The sequence below is a fragment of the Pezoporus flaviventris genome, unplaced genomic scaffold (assembly GCF_033815535.1).
Source record: "Pezoporus flaviventris isolate CSIRO_AGI_PZ_B2104156 unplaced genomic scaffold, CSIRO_AGI_Pfla_v1 ptg000034l, whole genome shotgun sequence".
Taxonomy (NCBI): domain Eukaryota; kingdom Metazoa; phylum Chordata; class Aves; order Psittaciformes; family Psittacidae; genus Pezoporus; species Pezoporus flaviventris.
This window is the reverse complement of record NW_026892582.1, coordinates 1,235,415-1,257,846: the sequence shown is the minus strand read 5'-3', so window position 1 is coordinate 1,257,846 and position 22,432 is coordinate 1,235,415. Positions and strand designations below refer to the sequence as shown.

The window sequence follows — 22,432 nt, the reverse complement described above, 5'->3', positions numbered from 1 at the left end:
ATTATTTATAGCCAAATCAATGCTACAATTGTCACAGAAGACAAATCGGAAGTGTTCAGTAGCTGATAATATAGAATCCATACCCTAAAAATCCCTTATGCTTTTGTCTGTTCTCCTGGATATGTCAAATAGACGTAAGAATAAAGCGTGAAGAATGGATGGGAGTTGTTTTCCTTCTGGTGTTGATGACCCTAAGCTGGCAACTGTACCAACTTCATCACTGTAGTGAGGCTGTTGCAACACTCATGATGAAGCACACAAGGAACATGGAAAGTCGTTTCACCCACGCTGAATGGAACTGGCCAGCACAGAGGGGATTATCCCAGAAACAAAACTCACTGCAAACTTAGGCGGCTGCTTGGCGAACGTACTACTTCTAAGTCCGGACTAGCAAAGACATCCTTGGGCACTACAGGAGCATTGTGTTTCCTAAGATGCATAAAAAGAATCTCTAAAAATAGAACCAGAGCCCAAAACCTCTGAAACCTGTGGAGAAGGAAGTTCCCTTTCCAGATGAAATTTAGAGGACTGACGTAGAAAGCAGCTTTGTAGTGCTGAACACTCCCAAGCAGTGAAGAACGCCAACCCAGAAGGACTCCAGAGGAACTGGAATGCACCATCCACCCTCTGTATCCCCCCACTGAGCATGCACAGGGACAGAGCAGAGTTGAAGAGGTGTGAGATTTCAGGCAGTAATGTGTATGTACACTATAATCTCTACAGACTGCACAGCCCAAAGACAAAATGTGCTGTTGCAAAGCATGTATTTCATGGGCTTGACGGCTGAGCTCCCTGATTATGTGTGTTGACCCTAAGTGAACACTTAATTTGTCTTCAAAAGAGAGGCAAAAATAAAACTGCTGCTGTCTGAAGAGCAAAATGCCACTGCTGAACAGAAGATGATAAAAGAAAGGGTATAGAATTCTTTCAGTTCCGCCATTATCATGGAAATATGCCTTTTAGAAGATGAACAGCGCTGGTTTAGTGAGAAGTTCCAAGCTTATTTTATGGCTGAAAATGTGACTGTGACATTTTCAATGCGAGTTAGGCCACGTGCGTGCACAGAATGAGTCAACAATGACAACTCCTGGTCAGGACAGACACACCTGCTATGAACTGCTCCATGCTACAATTTGAAATCACTGTGGCTGGCCTGGGTCAGAAACATCGGCTTCATTTGACTTCTGAACTGCAGTCTGAAACTCAGTGCTTTAACTCCACATTACAAGACAGTGTTTGCCAGGTGAGGCACAGCCTGGCATGTGGAACCGTAAGCCAGGGCTCCTGGTTTACATGATTCAAACAGTAAAAGAATATCGGGGATGTCTTGGGTGTAGATGAAGATGTCTTGCCTGACCACCTTCCAGGAACCAGATCCATTCTCTGTGTAGCACAATAGAAGGGAGAGAAAGGGAAAACCACAATGCCCCAGAGGAGAATATAAGAACTATCCCGATGAAAGCAGGATGTCTTCACTCCCTACTTTACAGCACCAGAGAGATGTCACACAAAGGCAGCATGCTACAACCACATCACTACAAAAAGGGCCAGAGACTGAGCAGAAGCCCCATTAAACCAAAAGCTGCAATCTCAGATCCCCCCAGTGAACATGCCTAACTTGAAGAACATTTTGACCCCTTCCAGACAACCAATCACACCCTGCTGAACCAGGTCCAAATCCAGCACAATTCACATCGGTTGGCAAATTAGAGCAAAGATGGGATAACTCACAAGTCCTTCAGATGCAATTCCTCACCTCTCACTCCAAACATGCGGCAGCTGTTAGACCTTCCCACTGCCAGGACAGTGTTCTTCTGCAGAAGGTCTGTCAGCTGCGACTCCTCTATCCCCAGCACATCTCTGCAGATGGTGATACACTGAATTCCCACCTCTTCCCAAATACAGTGAGGATCTCCATTTCCTTTACAATCTATAACCACATAAATCAGAGATTGGATGGGGCTTGGAGCAACCTCCTCTAGTGGAAGGTGTCCCTGCCTGGGGCAGGGGGTTGGAACTGGATGAGCTTTAAGGTCCCTTCAACACAAACCATTCTATGATTCTGTGGTATTCTCATTCCTGTCTTACAGAGAGAAAAGCCTAAATCTTGGAAGAGAAAATCACCTTCTTGGGGACACACAGATCATTGGGGTACAGTCATGAGGAGCCCACAGAGACAGTCCTGTACCTACAAAACTCTCTATTTCTATGGCATTTTTGTGCTCCTTCTCATCTAGGGTCAGAACTTTGTTCACCAAATGCTGTAAGGACCAACCTGTATGCTCCTGAAAGGAGATACAGGAGGTATTTCCCATGGAGGGGAGATATGGGATGCTGATTCACACAGCTCAAGTAAAGCAGATACCTTGATTCCTCCCCAGGAGTGATTAGACAGGAAATCCACAGGGCTTGTGACTCTGGTCTGCGCTGGGTACCTTAGAAGAAAATCCAGTTCTACTGCATTGATCTCTTTACTCATCAGAAGTACCTGTAATTGCAAACAAACAAGATATCCTTGAGCAGCCAGGATACAGAGCAGGAATATACTCAATCAGATTCATTATTTAACTCATGCAGCTGTCAAATATGTGGCTCAAAGGTAAACGGTGTCCTGTGTTGAAAGGGTGTGATGAAACTTACCATAGAGGTGCTTTGGGCCTCCCCAAAAGAGAACCAGGAATGAGTATGGAGATTGGCAATATAAGTTTGGGAAAGCTCTGTGCTAAGGGCTGTGATCCAGGCTCATGGGTAACACACTTGAGAAGTCCCTGCCAGGGACAGTGACTCCATCACTGTGCTGGGCAGCCTGTTCCAATGCCCAAGCATCCCCTCAGTGAATACATTTTTCCTCATATCCAGTCTAAAATACATGGAATACATGGAATAAGACTGCCAGAGCAATGTTCGAGGTAGATCTGGATGCATGCTCAGAGCCCAGCCAGAGCCACATGGCTCCACACGCACTGGCTAGAGCCACGGCTCCATGTGCACTGTCAGACTTCTGGAATCTCAAAGTCCAAAACCCTGAATACCATTTCTGTACTGTGGAAAAAAGAACAGTGCTGGAGTGGTGAGTTTGTTATCTCCTTGTCACAGATCCCAGACCCTATCTCATTATTGCCTCCTGGCAATGGCATCCACAGTGTGCCGGCATCTTCTCTTCCACCAAGTACTGAGGTGCTTGGTTCAAGATCCAACTGCTTGTTTATATGGGAGAATCCTGGGCCTCCTCACTCAGCTGCCTCCACACACTGAACTGTAGAAGCTGTTTTTCCTTACAGCTTAAAGTGACCCATTAACTATTTTTAATGCTTAGTGTAGATACAAGTACAATGTGTGCTACTTCAATACTTCATTTAGAGATCTATATTAGAAAAAGATGGCATCCTTTGGGTCAGAATTATGGCTGCCATTGCAAAATATGAACTGACTTTTTACACACAGGCAATTTATGAACAAAATACAGTGTTCAATTGTTTTATGTGTGTCTATAAGTGTGTGGACACATACACTTCCTTGCCATTTCACACCTAGTTATGTAGAATGAAAAAAATCATGGCAATCACTGGATCAAGGTTAACGAGACACAGCGTTTCAGCACTTCAAACTTGCTTCATATTTGCATTCTCCATGGCAGGGCATTTACACAGTCATTCACTGCACAAAATAAATAACAACTTTGCAGCATCCTGCCAAGCACTATTAACTGATTGAATTTGATTTCAGCACAGGGATATACAAAGGTCTCTGTGCTCAGGTCGTAGACTGAAAATTATACTAACATACCAGCCAAAGACAGCAGTTATTTAGCAAGCATTTCTTTGGCCTTCAAGACCAGCTTACTTTGCCCTTTTTTTCAGGTCCTGCAAGTAGGTATTAATCTCTCCAACAACCCTTTGTCAGCACAATGCAAATCAAGCACAGCATCTGTAACTGTTACCGGCAAGAGAGGCAGAGAAGAAAATCCAATCCCCAGCCCTTGTCTTTTCTGCTCTGATGCTGAAGGCCACGGCTGTGATAGTTTGAGCTTTCCCTGCATGCCAATATCTTTGCCTATGAAATAAATCACTGCATGCAATGGTGCCACTTACCTGGAAGGTAACTTGAGCGGTGTAGGTCAATTTATCACACTCAAACAGCCCCCGGGTTGTGTACTGGAACACAGAGAACGTAATGCTGTCGATGAGGTTCAGCACGCGCGCCTCCAGGCTCTCATCCGGAGGTGCCCTCTCAATGGCTTTCTGAAACACGAGTCTGAAGGCCTAGGAGGGGAGACACAGAGGGTTTCTAGAGGCAGCCTGCATGCTCCTGGGTGTCACCTGAAGCGTTGCAGTAAGTGAAGCCACTCAAATACTGTACCCGTGGGGCCACAGACGAAGCATTCCCATCTGCCCAGCAGCGTGGCGCACCAGCTCCAGAAGGCAAGGGACCACATCTAGAGACCAGCCCCTGTATCTGCCTTTAGCTGCTCTTCCAAGTACAGCCAGGCAGTGACAACGGTCCCTATGACACTGCTCTCCTGCGTTTGATGAAGTGCAAACGTGGGCTGCCTGAACTAGGACACACACAGGAAACATTTCTCTGACCAGTTGTGTTCTCTCACAGGGATTAGAGTCCACATTTTCTGCAGAAGTTAAGCAAAAGGCAGGAGGAAGAGGAAGCCACACCTCCCACGTCCCAAACGTCCCCACGTGGAAAAAAGCAACTCCCTTAAATACAAAACCAAAAAGTGCAATGCATGTGTTACTGTTTGGGTTCAGCAAACCCCTCTGTGTGCTGAGGTGAACCCAGAGTGTGAACAGCAGCTCAGGGAGGGGATCCTGCCCCTCTGCTGCTCTCTGGGGAGAACCCCCTGTAGCCCTGATCCAGCTCTGGGGCAGCAGCACAAGAGGGACGTGGAGCTGTTGGAGCGAGGCCAGAGGAGGCCATGGAGATGCTGCGAGGGCTGGAGCAGCTCTGCTCTGGAGCCAGGCTGAGAGAGCTGGGCTGGGTCAGCCTGGACAAGAGAAGGCTCCTGAAGGGGAGACCTGAGAGCAGCTCCAGTGCCTGAAGGGGCTGCAGGAAAGCTGGAGAGGGGCTTGGGACAAGGGATGTAGGGACAGGCCAAGGGGAATGGCTTTAACCTGCCAGAGGGGAGACTGAGCTGAGCTCTTAGGCAGAAGCTCTTCCCTGTGAGGGTGCTGAGGCGCTGGCACAGGGTGCCCAGAGAAGCTGTGGCTGCCCCATCCCTGGCAGTGCTCAAGGCCAGGTTGGACACAGGGGCTTGGAGCAAGCTGCTCTAGTGGAAGGTGTCCCTGCCCGTGGCAGGGGTTGGGACTGGAGGAGCTTTAAGGTCCTTTCAAACACAAACCATGCTGGGGTTCTATGAATCTATGAAAGGAGTAGATGAGAGAGGAGGGTTGGACATCTTCTTATGGAAGTGGGATTAACCAGTCAGACAGGTTCCCTTGGGGTGGGGTGTATGCACTGAGAATGCTGCTCTGATTGAAGATAATAAGGGTTCTTATAATAACATTCCTGATTTAGACAAGACAAAAATCTTCTCAAGCTGCCCAAAGAAACTCCATCAGTAAATGATCAAATTCAAGTAGAAAAAGAAAAGCAAAGCCTAAGGCCTGATGAGCAATGCAAAGGCTCCATACACTGGGACCCAGCAACAGGATATAACCAGGCCAATCTGAATTAACCGCACCAGCCGGATGAGGCATGACTTTGTTGGCAGCATTAGTTGTAGGGTTCTACAAAGGAAAAATGATGCCTCAACAAACTCGAGTAACACTGATACCTACTGCATTATTAATTAATGGCAGAATGCGTTTTCCTACTGAACATTTCTTTAAGTTGTGTTAAACCAGGCTGCAGAGTCATGCATAAATCTTGTGTGCTCTAATTTATAATGGGCTTTTAGCTGCGTGGTTAGGAGTTTCAAATTACCTCCCTGCATCTTTACACGACGCTTTATGATGTGTCATCAGAATTTATTAGCTAAAAACATGTCATTCAATAATTTTCTATGTATTTATACACACTGCAAATGTTAACTAGGAAACATAAACCAAACCAAATACAGGAGACATAGATTAAAGGTGAAACCTCAGGAACTCCTGGATCTATTATGTATGTGGAAGGAATGAATCTTTCAAAGGGCACCCTCGGACAAAAGGGATTCTGTCCATTTTTCTGGTGGATATCACAACGTATGAGTTGTGGATATCAAGAAGAAAAGCTTCGTTGTGGATGAGGCTCCAAATATTGTATTCTTTTCTCAACTACTTTTTCCAGGTCACTTGTCAAGGTAAGAAATTCTCTGGAAGAAGTTCTAGCCTAGGATGCCATCTCATTTAACCCTCCCCCCCCCGAAACACCCTTCTCCTGTGGTAAAAACAAAAAGCCTTCCATTTATGAAAACATTACTACTGGAACTCTTGGATGAATACCCAAAAACCCTTGGGGGTTACTGGCCACACCGACTGGGACTACTCTGCCAAGGCAAGGGATTGTCTGCACTTTCAGTTTCACTGCAGCAGGTGCTGCTGAAGGGGGCCTACAAGGATGCAGGGACTGTAGTGACAGGACAAGGGGTGATGGGTTCAAACTGAAACAGCAGAGATTTAAGTTAGATATAAAGGAGAAATTCTTTATTGTGAGGGTGCTGAGGCGCTGGCACAGGGTGCCCAGAGAAGCTGTGGCTGCCCCATCCCTGGCAGTGTTCAAGGGCAGGTTGGACACAGGGGCTTGGAGCAAGCTGCTCTAGTGGAAGGGGTCCCTGCCCGTGGCAGGGGTGTGGAACTAAATGATCTTAAGGTCCTTTCTAACCCAAACTATTCTATGGTTCTATATCCACACAGGCACTGTGACCCTGATGACATCACAGATACAGAACCAATGTAAGTATAAAGAAAAGACTAAGCGATGGAGCAAATGACTCCAAATGCTGTGCAAAATCTCAGTGCATAAATACATAAAATACATAGAAAAAAAGCACTTGGCTGGTTCTTTTCCCATATGATATCTTTCAAATCCATTGTGTGTTTTGTTCTTCCAGGCCAAGGCTCTGAGTACAGAGAAAAAGAACAAGTGGCTTGTAAGGTTCTGCTTTGCAAAGGCACTTCCTGGGTTTTCAGTAACAAAGACTGTTAATGCATCGCTGAGCAAGGCTGTGTCTTTCCAAAGAGCTCAACTACTGAGAAAGAATCCAAGCAAAAGGAAGAACAGCCTATTATGCCTTTTCTAACCTGACCGCAGCCTGACAACCGGCATCAGGCTGACTGGCACATTCAGAGCTGAGTAGGGTCCCTCACCCAAACCCAGTAGCCAACACAGCAGGACCTTTTCTTTTGACATTCAGACCACTCCTCACCGGGTCTTTGCAGGTGCTGCTGAAACTCTGCTCCCTCCACAGAGGGCAGGAAGGAACATGCTCTGCTCAGCATGTGCCACAGGTTCTGACCAAACCTTTCCCAATGAGTACTAAAGAGGAGCACAACACAACTTACGTGTTGCAAGCTGGTGCTGGCCATCCCCTTAATGGAAAAGGAGGAAGTGTTCTTCCCTGTGAGGGTGCTGAGGCGCTGGCACAGGGTGCCCAGAGAAGCTGTGGCTGCCCCATCCCTGGCAGTGTTCAAGGGCAGGTTGGACACAGGGGCTTGGAGCAAGCTGCTCTAGTGGAAGGTGTCCCTGCCTGTGGTCTAGTGGAAGGTTCCTTGCAGCCCAAACCATTCTGGGTTTCTTCTATGAGTAATGTGTTAAGTAGGCACATAAAGAAATAAGTAATGCAAAGCTTTCCCATAAAACCAAAGAAGCAGAACCGTTTAGGTTATGAGCTCAAATATCCCCAAGAGACCCCAGAGGATGACTGTGAACTTCAGCAAGATCAAGAAGCAGCAGCATTGCCTCCTGCAGCCGTGGGGTGGCCCATGGCTCATAGAGAAAGTACCTTCAGAGAGAACTGGTACATGGGATGGATGGCATGGAGGTCGTTCATGGTGAAGTAGAGCAGAGAGGCCCGTGCAGCAGCAGGCCTGTAGTGCTCTCTGGCCTCATTAATCTTAGCTTCTGTCACCTTAGACTCCTGGACCTGGAAGGAAAACACAGAACCAAGTTACTGTGAAACACCTTTGTGAGTTGAACCTGCAGCCCAGGGGAGGGCTGGCATCTGCCACAAAGACATCAGCCCTGGCAGTGGGTAACCCCCATGGCCTAGAACCACAGTGCAGCCAGGCTTGAGCCGCCTGCTCCCCATGTCCCCCTTCCTTGGTCGTGTTCTCCATTTAACTGCATTTACCACCCTGTGCCCAAGCCTGTTTTCCTGAGCCCCCTCCAGGCTTCTCCCTGGATCCCTGCTCTTTACTAAGTGGAATTGTTTTTCTCCTCAATGAGTTTCTCCTGCTAATTGCCCCCTCCTGTGCAGGTCATTAATAACCCAGGGCTGAACAGTCCCCATGCTGCTCTCAAGGCAGCTTCCCCCCCAGGCTGAGAACTGCTAATTCATATTAGCTCTTTGCTGCCTTTCCTCAGCAGCACTTAACACACCCCTACCTTGCTGGCGCAGTGTCTGCACAGCTGCTGTGCATGCTGGCTGTGGTGAAAACCCTTTGGCCAGATAAATCACCTCATTATCATCTCAGTCCTGTTCATCTTCATTCCACTTCGGCAGCATGAAGTGACAGCCTCAAGCCTCTTGGGGACAATTTTAGGCTCTGGCTATGTACAGCCATAGGTGTCTAGCCATACAGCCACATGCCGCCACGCCAGTGCTGATCCAGCAAACCATACAACAGGGATGCAGCAGAAAAGGGCTCAGCACATGTTGTACAAGTCAGCAGGGCATGACACAGCCCAAAATACATGCCATTGGGTGCTCCTTTGCCGTGACCTGAGCTGGTGTGAGCACATCTGGCTGGAGCACATCAAACCTTGCCAACGAAGCACTTTAACCTGGGGTGTTCCACCAACACATCTTGGGATCTTTTGGCATATCCCCAGGGACAATGATGGACTGTGAGTCCCCCAAAGAACAGCTTCAACGTCTACTGCAGAAACAAGCATCCACGTGGACCTGTCTACATCAGATAAGTTCCCCTTCTGACAGCACCCATGTCTCCCCACTGACTATAAAGGATGCCCAGAGTCTAGCTTAGACTTAGGCAGCTAACTTTTAGATATCCCATCCCCCAAATGATTAATAAATCTAGTAAAATAAAAGCCCAAGGTGGGGAAGACAGGTGCTTTCCATCAACAGAGCAGGGAGGACTTCCACAGGAAGGAAAATGTTGCCTGAACATTTTTCTTTGGGTGATAGAGTAAGAACAGAGTGAGGGTTGACTTGAGAAGCAGGCCTCTAGCAAACTCCAAATTCACCAACAGAGCTGTCAGCAACCAGCTTTACAACCACAACTGGCTTAGAGATTGGAGCACTTCCAGAGGGAGATGCCAAGCTTGAGAGGTCGAACTCCCCTTCATCCCCTTTGGGTGTTCAAGTAAACCCTCCTTAAGGAGCTGAATGCATCCCATGGACCATGAATAGCCAGCAGAAGTAATTCCAGGTTTTAATGTGGAGGATCACTTAGCCCCTCAGTCACTGGGGCTACACTGCTGGGAAGAGAAAGGCAGCTCCAGCCCAACCCCACCCCATGGGTAACTCATCCAGGTAATTTATCCCGCCATGCAGGCTGTGAAGACGGGAGGATTGCAGAGGGAAGCTGTTGAGAACGGCCATGCAGGAGTCCTTTGGCTATCCTGGCATCACAAACACACTTCTCAAGTTCCCTCCATGGCACAGGGAACCACTGTGCATTTACCTAACCCCACCCAGCCAGCAAGGGGAAGGAGGTAGGTGGCAATGCTGACACTGCACAGCTAATCCAAATGGTGACTCACACTCCAAGGAAGCGTATGAAACACCCACGTTCTTGCAGATTCACCTGAGATCACAACTCCCTGCTCAGTACTAAACTCCAGCTTAACTGAGGAAGTGTGATGTATTCAGGCTTATGCTGGAATGGTTTAAAGCTGCCTTGGTACAGTGTGTCAATTTTATTGTCTTTACATCATTTTCTCTTGGTCTTAAATAGGCCATTTAACATACAAAAGCTCTCAAGAACTAAATGGCATGAAGCTGTCCAGAATGGAGAGCACTTCAATTTACACCACTTTCTATTCTCTACTATGTTCTTGCCCTGCATACCTAAAGAAGAATGTTCTCTTCTCTGTTCCATCCAGAAATCCCCACAGATAACACCACACACATGCTTTTCTCTAGGCTATTGCTCTCTTTGTACCTTCTCTCCGATCTCTGCAGCGGTCTGTTTAGTGACCTCCAAGTTCTCCACCAGCACTGTGTCTTCCAGGAAGTTCCCAGATGCTGATGACAGCCGAGAGAGCAAGTTGTCCTCTAGTGTTTTCAAGGTGATTTTGAAGCCATTTTGTTGCTTTGTGAGAGATGACTGCAAGAAACACATTCAGGCAGTTTTAGACACAAAACACATGGTAAAGTAAGGATTAGCCACCTTCACATGGGAGCAGGCTTCTAATTGACAGCTATCATAGTTAATATTGCTTACTCCTGCTCTTTGCTCTGGGAATCAGTCCATATCCAGCAAGCTATAAAGTCAGAGAAACCTCAAACAGCAGAGAAACCACAGGGATAACTGAGCCCTTTCACTAGAAATGTATGAAAATGATGGAAGTAAATCAGGAAGAAATGACCTTCAATCCCCATCTCATTCACATGTCCTGCATCTCCATCTTAGAAGTGTCTATTTATTGGGCTTAGGTCAGCCTAAATATCCCTTGATGCTTCTCACCCCTCCTGGTGAACCTCTGTACTTGCCACAACACACAGATACCAGTCACAGCAGCGATGAGGACCACAGGGTTAAAAACCTGATGGCAAAACCAACAGCAAGGCCACTTGGATCCAGAGCTGAGCCCAATGCATCTCAGGCTCAGAACCGAGAGCAAAGTCCCAGCCCCTCTTTGATTGCTGGACCCATGTGCATTCCAGCCTCCAGATCTCACTGGTGCAGGTGATCTCCTGGTGCCCTGTGCCTGCAGTGATACCAGTCATTAATGCTGTTCATGGTGAAAACAAAGACTCTCATCTAGCTCTTTTCTGAACTGATCCTCCACAGCAGGCTTTCTCCCATGAAATGTGATTGCTCTATTCTGTGTGTTAGCTTGCCAGAGAAATGGTATCTTTCCTGGCTGTCAGGTATATTCTGTTATTCCACTGTACAGTCCTCCTGTGAATGCCTATTTTTCTTGTTATCACAGAAAACATCCTGTGGAAAAGCTGTGCATCTGGCTTGGATGCTGCCAAGGTATAAGCCTGGTGGCTGTTCTATACATTAATGAAGCCAATCGCTAACACCCTGGAAAGTACAGCACTAGTGTGTGACAATTTTAAACCCTCAGGCTGCATTTAAGTGACAGAGTCTTACAAGGGCTGGTTTCAAGTACCTCCCACCTTCACCCAACTTCATTGATTGGCCTGAAATGTCTCAAATGGTGAAGTGAAGGAGGTGATTCCTCCCCTCTGCTGCGCTCTGGGGAGAACGCACTTGCAGCACTATGTGCAGTGTTGGGGTCCTCAACATCAGAAGGACATGGAGCTGCTGGAGCAAGTCCAGAGAAGGCCACAAGGATGATCAGGGGCTGGAGCACCTCCTGTACGGAGGCAGGCTGAGAACATTGGGGCTGTTCAGCCTGGGGAAGAGAAGCTGTGTGGAGACCTCAGAGCAGCTTCCAGTGTCTGAAGGGGGCTACAAGGATGCTGGAGAGGGACTCTTCATTAGGGACTGCAGTGATAGGACAAGGGGTGATGGGTTCAAACTGAAATAGGGGAAGTTCAGGTTGGAGATAAGGCAGAAGCTCTTCCCTGTGAGGGTGCTGAGGCGCTGGCACAGGGTGCCCAGAGAAGCTGTGGCTGCCCCATCCCTGGCAGTGTTCAAGGCCGGGTTGGACACAGGGGCTTGGAGCAAGCTGCTCTAGTGGAAGGGGTCCCTGCCCGTGGCAGGGGTTGGAGCTGGAGGAGCTTTAAGGTCCTTTGCAACCCAAACCATTCTATATGTCTATGATTCTATGACACAATCAAGAAATTCAAATCAATTGCAATGGAAAACATACCTACAATTTCCAGCTACCTACAGTGTCTAGAAGAGCCCCTGAAATGTGAAATGTGACCCTATGTCTCTTCCAACCCCACAACACTTAAAGGAGCCAGCAGTATTTGTGCTGTTGCCAGAAGTTTCAAGCAGACAAACCAACTCTTTCCTTAATAAGTCATCTTTCAATATGTGGGCTGAAATTTCATCCACTCGCTGCACACACACTCATTCCATGTTAATGTCAACCCAAGTAGTGTGCACTGAAGCATGCCCTTTATTGGCATTTCAGCTATAAATGGCTGGCTTTAAAGGCATGTTCTAGAGGCATTACACACAGGAGCTTGCCCATGGAGGTAAATATTTTACCAGTCTTGAAACAGAAAACTAACTTGGCTAATTTTGTGTGTTCCCATCCTTCAAGCACATTACACGCCTTGAGGAACTGACATTTTGCAAGCTAGGATTCCAGACCATGCACTGCAAACCCTGAAGTTATTCACGAGGACGTGTGTGATTTTTGCTCCAATAGCTTGCAATCACCATGCAGAAAGAAGCCCTCTGACGTGCACACAGTGCTGGATTCCCCACAACAGCCCACATCCATGCCGCTGTTTCCAGCAGTAGCAAGGTCATCAGCTCTTACTTCTGCAGTGGAGCATGATCTGTTATTTCACAGTTGATCTATAACAGGGCTACTTCTGGGAAACACGTTACTCTGGGACCCTTCAAAATGTCATTCCATTGGGAAAAACAGTTCACCAGAGCTACAGGCCAGAGGGAAGGGTTCATGGCCAACCCCCTCCCAGCTCAGCAATGCTTCCTCTCCTTGCTGCTTCTGCTGGGTTTCTTGTATTGTTTTAACATCACAAACCAGAGGGGGGAAAAAGTAATCCCTGTTCTTCAAGTCCATTCCTGCAGAGCAATTTGTTTCCTGGAAAAGCAGCTCAGCATTGGCCATGACAGCCTAAATGTGCAGGGACTTTCACATGCTTCACCTAACGAACCAGCGAGGCAGGACCCTAAGTCATGGCTTACTCACCATGACACAGCTGCCATAAGAGTCTTCCTAAGGCTGTTCTCAGCACAACAGACAATGAATGTGAAGCAAACACAACTTGAGACATTTCAGTCCAAACAGTGAAATCAGGGGAAGGTGGCAGATACTTGAAACCAGTCCTGGTAAGACTACATGGACCATGGGCAGCACCAGCAGCACATGGACCATGTCATCCTTGCAAAAGGGAGTTGCAGATGAGACTAGCTAAAGGCCAGAGGGTTTGTACTGACCTGAGAGGGGAGGTCTCAGGAGTTGGCTTCGACTGTCTTGACCTAAACTGGTTTCAGCTTCCCCTAGCTGTGACTGCCTCACAGCCGGGTCACTGCTGCGTTAGCCTGGCTTTAATTTCAAGTCAGAGCAAGCAGTTCTTCTGCACAGATTGATCTGTCTGTACAAGCAAAATATGGGAGAGGGCAAACGTGGTCTCAGACTCTGAACACCCGTCATAAGAGTGCAATCCTGTCAATCAGATAAAGACACCTTCAAAGGCAAGAAGGAACAGAAAGACTGAATAATGGGGAATCAATGAAGGAAAAGATTATGGAAACAGACTGTGTTGAGAAAGCATTTTAAACAATGTTAGTGTTATCATCATTGGATTAATAATAGCTGTTTGATGAATCTTGATTAGGTTATTAACAATAATTTCTGGGCTCTACACATAACGTGTGCTCCTTCTTTCCCTATGACAAGACTTTGAGCTCAGTAACTATTGTGCAGTACTGTAGGAGTCACCTCCACCTGCCCATGAGCCAGAGCCCTAAACCTTTCCCAGTCACCACACGTCCTTTTTGTCCCAGGGTAGAGAGGATGGATTAAAACACACCCAGGAAAGTGCCCTTTCCTTCTGGGAATCCAATGATCCAAATCTGTATCTTCAAGGATCTGAGACAACAGCCCAGTGGCTTTTTCACATCAGTAAATAGACGGGGGCAGAAGAAAGTACAGAGCCCCTGGCCAGCAGTCACCACAGGGGTCAGCCACTGCCAGCCCCCCTCCCTGTGTCTGAAGGGACAAATCCTTGCTTGTATCCCAGCAGGGAAGAGATTGTTTGGACACTGTTCCCCATCCAGCAGCACATCGGGAATACCAGGCTGGGTTTCTCCTCCTTGATACCTGCAGGGGCAGCAGGACTGCAGCAGAAGGGAAGCAGATGAGAGGGAGAGATAGTGGGCTCTGGTATTATCGTGCTTCGGTAACACAAAGGGCTTAAATATTCTTAAAGGAAGAGGTAATTACATCCCACACCACTCTGTATCTGCTTAGTGCTTTCTAAAGCAAGACCTCAGCCCCATATCCCTCATGCCAGTGGCATAGCTCATCTGGGAACACATTTCCCTGGCTCCTTTCTTCCACAGCACACATGTCCTGAAGAACTGGGGACTTCAGGAGACGCGATCCCTAACTCCCATCACTGTCAGTGTTTTCTAACAGCTCTTCCCAAGCACAGGAGGGAAGCGCTGCTGAATGCGAGTTACCACTTCCCAGAGCCTGGCTATGTTGTTGAGTGCACATGACAGTGAATTCATCTGTCTTATCCCGACAGCAGCCATTAACTGCAATGCTGCCGAGGTGAGCAGGAACGGTCCTTAACATCCCAGCACTTAATGCCACCACTGTGCTAATCGTGGCCATCCCCAGTTCCATTTGCAACCCAGTGCCCAGCCTGCACGAGGGGCGCCTGGCCAAGAGGCTGCGGGTCTCTCGCAGAGCCAGCCCAGACCCAGGGCTCACACATTAAACCAGCTCATGATGTATTTCTGATGCCCTCTTTTGGCTCATTAACACAGGAGCCTGGTTAAAACTAAATGCATCATTAAGGCTGCAGAGCTAAAATGCTTTAAAACCTCATTAAATGAAAAGATTATCACAGAACTGGCCTGGCCTGACTGAACATGTGCAGTAAATGTATTCCCAATCTCAGTAAACATTTAGTATGAGACGTATTAATTTCGTTGTGAAATGTGCCATTGGAACAAAGGATTTTCCTTGAAAAATCCTCTTGAAACCGAAGCCATAGTTATTAAGGGAGGGAGGGAGAACATTTTGGCCTGTTATAAATAAGGGGGAGGAAGAATCAGAACAGAAACAATTCATTACCAGCTCCGCAGTACTTACAGTGGGAATCCTGTACCCTTAATGCCTCAAATGAAGGGAGCCGAATCCTACCTACAAAATGAAATCTGTGAAGTCCAGAAAAACCTGATAAACTGAGAAACTCAGTTTCCATTTCTGGGAAGAGGAGGAAGAGAAAGAGATTTTTGCCCAACTTTTTGGAGGAAAACACTTGAAGTTGCAGTTTAAGTGTTCCCAAAATACCAAGGAAGCAAAAGAGTGAAGAAAAAGACTCTTCAGTGCTTGCCATTCAAGGGAAACCTCCTGATGTTACGGTGAGCAGAGCCACCTCTGCAGCCTTGCACATAAAATGCTATTTAATTACAGTAATAATGGTTATGAATTATTACTATTAATGCTGTTATCATGATTATTATTTATACTTGCTCCAAGTGGCAAATCCCAGCCACTGACCTTAAGCTCTTCCAAGTCAGGTCTCTCCATGTTGACCACTGCCGCAAGGAGCTGGTCCTCCAGCCCATCCCGTGTGACAGTGAAGTTGATGAGGGTGCACTGCGCCTGCAGCTCGGGCTGGAAATGGGGGTTTGCCAGCTTTGTGTGGAGGATGAGGCGGAAAGCAGGGTTCAAGTCACACTCCTTGTCCCCAATCTTAATGCACCTGCAATTAGAGCACAAGAAGGAGCACACGTCTCTTCCAGGATATCTCACCCAAAGAGAAATAGTGGCACTGGTCCATGGCATCTACCAGCATGGGATTTTGCACTCTTCACACAGAAATCACTCTGAAAGCAGAAAGTGTTTAAACTCAGGCACACCTGAATCACTTCTGAGTTACAATAAAACCCCCAGTTGTCCCTGAATTCTGGACTGTGTTAGAGAAGGTTCAGTTTCCAGCAGTAGGATGGTCAGTGCATTCAGAGAGACTGCATTCTATTTAAACCTGGAGCTCCATGGAGGAAAAGCCTATCAGCACTGAGATTTTAAGTAGCCACAGCTAAAACTGGCCAGTCTGCTGGCTCAGATCAGGCCAACTCTGTGGTCACATTGAGCTTGAGCAGTGAAGCCAGATGAGGTAGTGGCTGTTTGCAATTCATCACCCAGGAAAACCCAGCCTTCTCCTGCTCTGCATTGCTGACATCAGGCCTAGAACTTACAGAGGCCACAGGAATCAACATCCTCTGAACCCAGATTTAACAAAGCCCATGAGAACCACGGGAAAAGAGAAACTGGAAATGCTTTCAGGGATGCAGCTGGCCTATGATGGGAATTTGAATACACTTCCCAGTCAGCTCCCTTGGTGTCCTCTTGGCTACCTCTGCTTTTACAGCTGTGAAACTGAGGCAGAGAGAAATCACCCAGAAGTAATGCCGAGAGCCCTGACTTCAGAAAACCCTCTTGCTCTGGGTCTACCAGCATCTGTGGGGGGGGTTCTGTGATTCCTAGGCTCATGTCCTGGGAATTACAAACCCCAATGACTTCTTATTTCAGACTTATTTTCCATCTTCTTAAGAAAGATGCGATCTCACAGGGAGTTCTGAGGGCAGGGACACCCAGTCCCCAAAGGGGATGACGGAGCTTTTCCCTGCAGGGGGCTCAGGAGTCACACCAGCTCTGCTGTAGCCCCATCTCCACTTTCAAATGTTTCAATCCCCTTCACTAGGGCCATCATCACCTCTGAAAGGAGCCCTCCTGCACCTCCCCACAATGAGCCCTGCTCCTCACGATGTTTTACCGTGCAGGCTTTCGCAGCTTGCCTTTCCCAGCAGTTCACATCACCCCAGGATATTTTAGGCCAGTGGGGAAATGCTCCTCAAAGAACTTAAGCAATGTAAAAAGCAGAGCTTAGCAGCTTTTCATTCTTTACTGCAGCAGGCACAGAGCTCAGCCCATGCCAGGCTCCTGTGAGCAGCAGAGCTGTCCATGGCAGAGACTTCCAGCACCCCAAAGGATGCACATCCTTCTAAAGGCAGACTCCACTCTGTGAAAGCCAGCAAAACAACATCAAAACAGCCCCTGAATCACCTTCAGCGCTGAGCACACAGTTTAACTTGTTCCCATTATTGAAGCATACACTAGACACGTGTTTCCGTTACTTTACGGACAGAAAGAAGGGAAAACTGAAGTCCCTCTTGCTGCTCTCTGGGTTGGAGGGTGACCTGCATCTGCCATGAACATGACCTCATTACAAGCACTTATACATTCCTGATGCTTAACCCTGTCGCTGTATTCCTAAGTGAGGTGCAGTGGTTGCTAAAATCCAAGGTTACTTTTTCTCACACCAGCAACAGCTACTCTCGTAATAATTCAATGGCAGGAGAGCCAAATACAGCCCCCAAGGTCAGAATTACAGGCCTCTCTTTTCCAGGAGGTTTGAATGACGCTGTCCAACAAAATGGAACATGGAGGTTTATTCCCTATGGCTGAATTACCTGTGACTGACTGATTTAAAACGCCCTCCCTTCTGAAGGCAGGGTGTTAGTGCTGCTGTGTATGAACACCCACAGTCTGAGGTCAGGAAGAGAAAGCACAACAGCATAAAGAGCCCATTCACACGCACCGTTAAACCTCCCCGAAGCTCACCTTCCTTTCTTGATCGTTTCTCGCCCCAGTAACGGCCCCAAAACTGGATCCACGAATTCCTCCAGGTTTTCAATCAAAACCAGCTCTCCTGCAGCCAGGGCTTGTTCCAGCCTGTCCAGATACCTACGGGAAACAGCACTGGTACCCACTGCAGCAAAGCGGGATGCGACGCTTTGCAGCAAGGAGGATGCCAGGGGGACAGAGGATGCTCCACACTGCAATGGCAGCTACGTGCATGTGCCAGCAGTTGCAAGACAGAACAAAGGTGAAGATGGTTTCAACATATGGAGCAAAAAGTGGCATGGCAGAGTCTTGGCTGTCCAAAGAGAATTAGGTCTCAGACCTCCAAAGGACAAGCAATAGGAACTGTTTCTTCTTTCCTGGGAAAAGATCCTGGCCATCAGAAAACAAGGATAGGACAACTTGGAGCTGTTACTGACAAATACTCTGCTTCCCCTGAACCCACTGGTGCAGTTCATATTGAACAAAAACAAGGATGAAGAGCAAGTTTCAGCTCCATTTTGCCCAGGGTTTAGGGTCACATTCAGTACAGCTTCGTTCCTCATGAGGGAATTGGACCCCTTTGCCCAGTGCCTAACTGGGAATTGGAGATGCCCTGCATTGGGATGCTTTGTACCAGGAAGAGCAGGGTCAGGTGCTTGTTGCTCTCTCCTTCAGGGCTGCTCTGCACTTCACCCAACTCCCTTCCCTGAAAAAGGAGAGAAGGGCCCTGGGCAGGAGGTGAGGATGCTCCAGCTGCTGGTAACAGCATCACTGCTGCACTGAATGGGTCCAGCTAACTCTACTGGCTAAATTTAGGTTCCCCATCTAAGCTAGAGAGTTTGAGACCTCGAGAGGTGACAGAAAGATCAAAGACAAGAAGCTCAGAGTGCCCTTTAAACCAGCCTTTAAAGGAATATGTTGACGTAACGCAAAGCCCATCCTCGATCAGCAGCACCTACTTTTTTGAGTCCAGAAAGACTTTATACACAGAAATAGAGAGAGTGACAGCAACTGACCCTAAAGCTCCTCAATGGCCCTTTCCTGAAGGAGAGAAAGGGGTGGGTTTAAACTTCATAAAGCATTTGAAAGCAAAGAAGCACCATGTGCCAGATGTTGAAACACTCCCTTATTTACTGTAATGGGGCAGTAAATGATGCTTTTAGCCAGTGGCCCTGAGACATCACAGCAACACACAGAACTCCTCCCTTAAGTACCTGCTGGCCTGGTGTGTGGCTGGGGAGGAGGGGAAAAAGAGATGCTGTGTTTGTCCACCAAGCTGTAATGGCAGCACATGGATATTACAGGGTCTATTCCTCCTGTTCCACCTTGGAGGTTTGTATTAGGGTGCCTCCTCTGGGATCCTTACCTTGCTACGTACTGCTTTGGATAACTGCAAGGCATGCTGACCAGGTTGGCCAGGAAACAAAAATGTGCTCTAATGAAAACTGAGCTGTATTTTCATCCCACACAAGATCAAATCTAGTAACTTCTTGTTCTTCTCTATGATGAAAGAAGAGGAGACAGCAGCAAAACAACCTGGGCAACCCCAAGACATCTCTAAACCCACATACAAGCACTAAGCTTGGGTCCCTCTCGCCTGTTGCCAATGCTTTGCTCTTTATTAAAAGAAATAATCTCAGAGCTCCTACTCAGGCAGAGATTTGGCTCTGGGTCTTTTCCATCCCAGCTGGGACTCCTCCATAGTGGGTAGAAATAGGGGCAAACTGAGACAGCAGAAGACCAGCCTGCTGATAAGAGCCAGGAGGGAAAAGCCTTCCCATAGAAGATTTAGCCACATCACTGTAAATGCTGCAATAAGAACCTCCTAGCTGGTGCCAGCATGGGAGCAGGGTTCACCCAGCTGCTCTTGAGGACATGGTGACCCTCATGGCAGCTTCTCTCTCCATGGCCTGGCCCAGTCTCTTCTTTTAAGTAGAAAGCCCTACTCACCCCCCTGGGTGAAACTGAGTCAGGACATGACACATAAGGGGGCCTACAAGGATGCTGGAGAGGGACCTTCATTAGGGACTGTAGAGATAGGACAAGGGGTGATGGGTTCAAACTGACACAGGGGAAGTTCAGGTTAGATCTAAGGCAGAAGCTCTTCCCTGTGAGGGTGCTGAGGCGCTGGCACAGGGTGCCCAGAGAAGCTGGGGCTGCCCCATCCCTGGCAGTGTTCAAGGGCAGGTTGGAGACAGGGGCTTGGAGCAAGCTGCTCTAGTGGAAGGTGTCTCTGCCCGTGGCAGGGGCTGGAGCTGGAGGAGCTTTAAGGTCCCTTCCAACACAAACCAACCTCTGAGTCTATGAATCTATGAAAGAACTAGGTGAGAAAGGTCCTTTCCAACCCAAGCTATTCTATGATTCTAGAAGTTGAGCCCAATGGAGGATGCCACAGTCCTACATGTAGCTCAGCTTCCAGCTGAGAATGGCTCGCTCCATTCTCAGCTTCAGAAGAGTTTCCATGGTAACTGAGCCAAGCACTAAACAGAACCTCTATTTAACAAGAAATCTCTATCATTTGGCTAATGAATAAGCAGTTAATGCACAAATACATGTGAGGGTTTTCCTCAGTGTAATTGGTTGGGATGGTTGCAGTTAAATATACAGTGCTCATCAAGTAGGCAGCTAACCAGTAACAGGTACTATTATCTGATAAGGCTGATGTTTACCCCTTCTGCCCAATCCGGATCACTCGGAGGTCTTCTCCATACTTGGTTTTGATCCATTTGATACCCTGCAGCTGGGGGTCCACCATGAGAGGCCAGCGCTCACAGGTGCTCAGGATGGTGGCGTTCTCGGTGGACATCCGATCGGCCGGCAGGCCCTCGTTCTGCCAGGCTGCCACATCAGCATCATCGGCCAGCATGGTCAGAGGATCAAGGGATGGAGTCACAGGGATTGGCACCTGCGAGGAAAGGAGAAATGCTTCCTTGTGTGTCAGCAACAAGTGGCCAGCGTGACCTGCAACAGAGCTGAGCAAGGACAGTATTCCCAGACAAAAATCATGCTTATCAGTGGCCTCCCATTCTACAGGATAGTTTTGATGTAGTATTCAAGGTTTCCCAATTCAGTTGTGAATAAACCCAAACCCAAACCATGCAAGCAACCCAAAGACTTCTGCCTGCACAGCACTATGCACTCGAAGGACCGCAGCCCAGCCAGGTGGGCTCAAACCTGCCGGTACCAGCTCGCTGGGAAGAGAGCTCCTCATCATGAACATAATGAACACCCTCTTAAGCCTGATGCAAAAGAGCATCAGGAGGTCCAGAAACACTCCTCTGACATGGGAGGCCATTTGTGGGTGTGACAACCAGAACGTTCTCTGTGCCACTTATCTGAGCAGAATGGGCTTTTCCCTGAAATTTCTAAGCCCAGAGTCAGGTCATGATTTTGGACCAATATTGCTTTTCTTCACTAAATTTTTCCTATGAACCCAAATTTTGGCTTGGTTTTAAGAACTACAAAAGGTAGCTCTTCCTCTCCCATCTGAAGGAACTTGCTGGTTTCCTCACCAATTTGATCTGGGCATCGCTGCCCCATTGTAAGCTTATTTACAGCCTTCTTGGCATTGCACCAGGATTTATAACAGTGACTGTACTGATGTGCAAAAGCTCAATCCTGCAGGAGTCCCAGCACTTGTCTTTACAATGCATGGAGGACCATTAAAGATCAGTGAAATATTAAACAAGTTTGAAGCATGAGAGTCTCCATTTGGTCCTAAGGCATGGGTAAAACCAGCTGAGAGGCATGGCCAGCATGAACAGAGCTCGTGTCCAGCATGAACAGAGCTCGTGTCCAGCATGAACAGAGCTCGTGTCCAGCATGAACAGAGCTCGTGTCCAGCATGAACAGAGCTCGTGTCCAGCATGAACAGAGCTCGTGTCCAGCATGAAGACCCTTCCAGAGGCTTTCCAAGCCAAGTGGTGAGCTCAGCCTGCTCCATGCAATTCCTTCTCCACACTACCCCCATGCTTGGGTTGCTGCATTGGAGATTTTCCTCTGCATAGAGGGACTGGGTCACTCACATGGAGCAAGGACACCACATCTTCCCCAGAGAGGAGTAAATCAAGTGTGGCTACATCCTGCGCCTCAATCCAACTTAGTGGGGGAAAGGGATGCCCCTCGTTTGGGGACCCACTCACTTGGGGATCCCCTGTGGACATCAGAATTTATGTTAATTCTGGTAAGAACAGGTTTTCAGAGGAATCAGGTCTTGTCTTACTTCCAGCTGCTGCAAATACGGCCTCCAGATCCCATCCAGGAGGTCCTGTCGGTATTTCTTGGTGAAGTAGCCCAGGTAGGAGACAAAGGCTGTGATCAGCAAGACGTCTCCACACAACGTGCTGTGCTGCTGTTTGAAGTCCTTCACGGCTTCAGCCCATCTCACGTCCTCAGAGGCAAGTCCCCCAACCTACAATTTCCCAAGTCAAACTGATCATTACAGTGGGTCTGTAAGAAACACCTCGGGATCTGGCCAAGTCCAGACCTTGTTCCTGTTGTCAACTGTCATTTGCTAAAGTTTAAAACCTGGGGATGGGAAATATCCCATGCTAACCCCCCCTTCCTCACCCCCTCCCATTCAGTGAAAGACTGCAGTCAAATCTCAGCT

General features: G+C 47.9%; 1 protein-coding gene across 2 annotated transcripts in view; it reads right to left on the bottom strand.

The window, feature by feature from the left end:
• DNAH9 (dynein axonemal heavy chain 9) overlaps positions 1 to 22,432 on the bottom strand; it is a 127,751-nt gene that overhangs the window by 48,500 nt on the left and 56,819 nt on the right. For both annotated transcript variants that reach the window (XM_061461934.1, XM_061461935.1), the window contains 8 exons: positions 22,046 to 22,234; positions 20,493 to 20,728; positions 17,821 to 17,943; positions 15,694 to 15,898; positions 10,281 to 10,445; positions 7,937 to 8,077; positions 4,092 to 4,262; positions 2,366 to 2,488 (listed from right to left, as the gene is read on the bottom strand). In XM_061461934.1, coding sequence (XP_061317918.1) covers positions 2,366 to 2,488; positions 4,092 to 4,262; positions 7,937 to 8,077; positions 10,281 to 10,445; positions 15,694 to 15,898; positions 17,821 to 17,943; positions 20,493 to 20,728; positions 22,046 to 22,234 — 1,353 coding nt within the window. The remainder of the gene's footprint in view (positions 1 to 2,365; positions 2,489 to 4,091; positions 4,263 to 7,936; positions 8,078 to 10,280; positions 10,446 to 15,693; positions 15,899 to 17,820; positions 17,944 to 20,492; positions 20,729 to 22,045; positions 22,235 to 22,432) is intronic.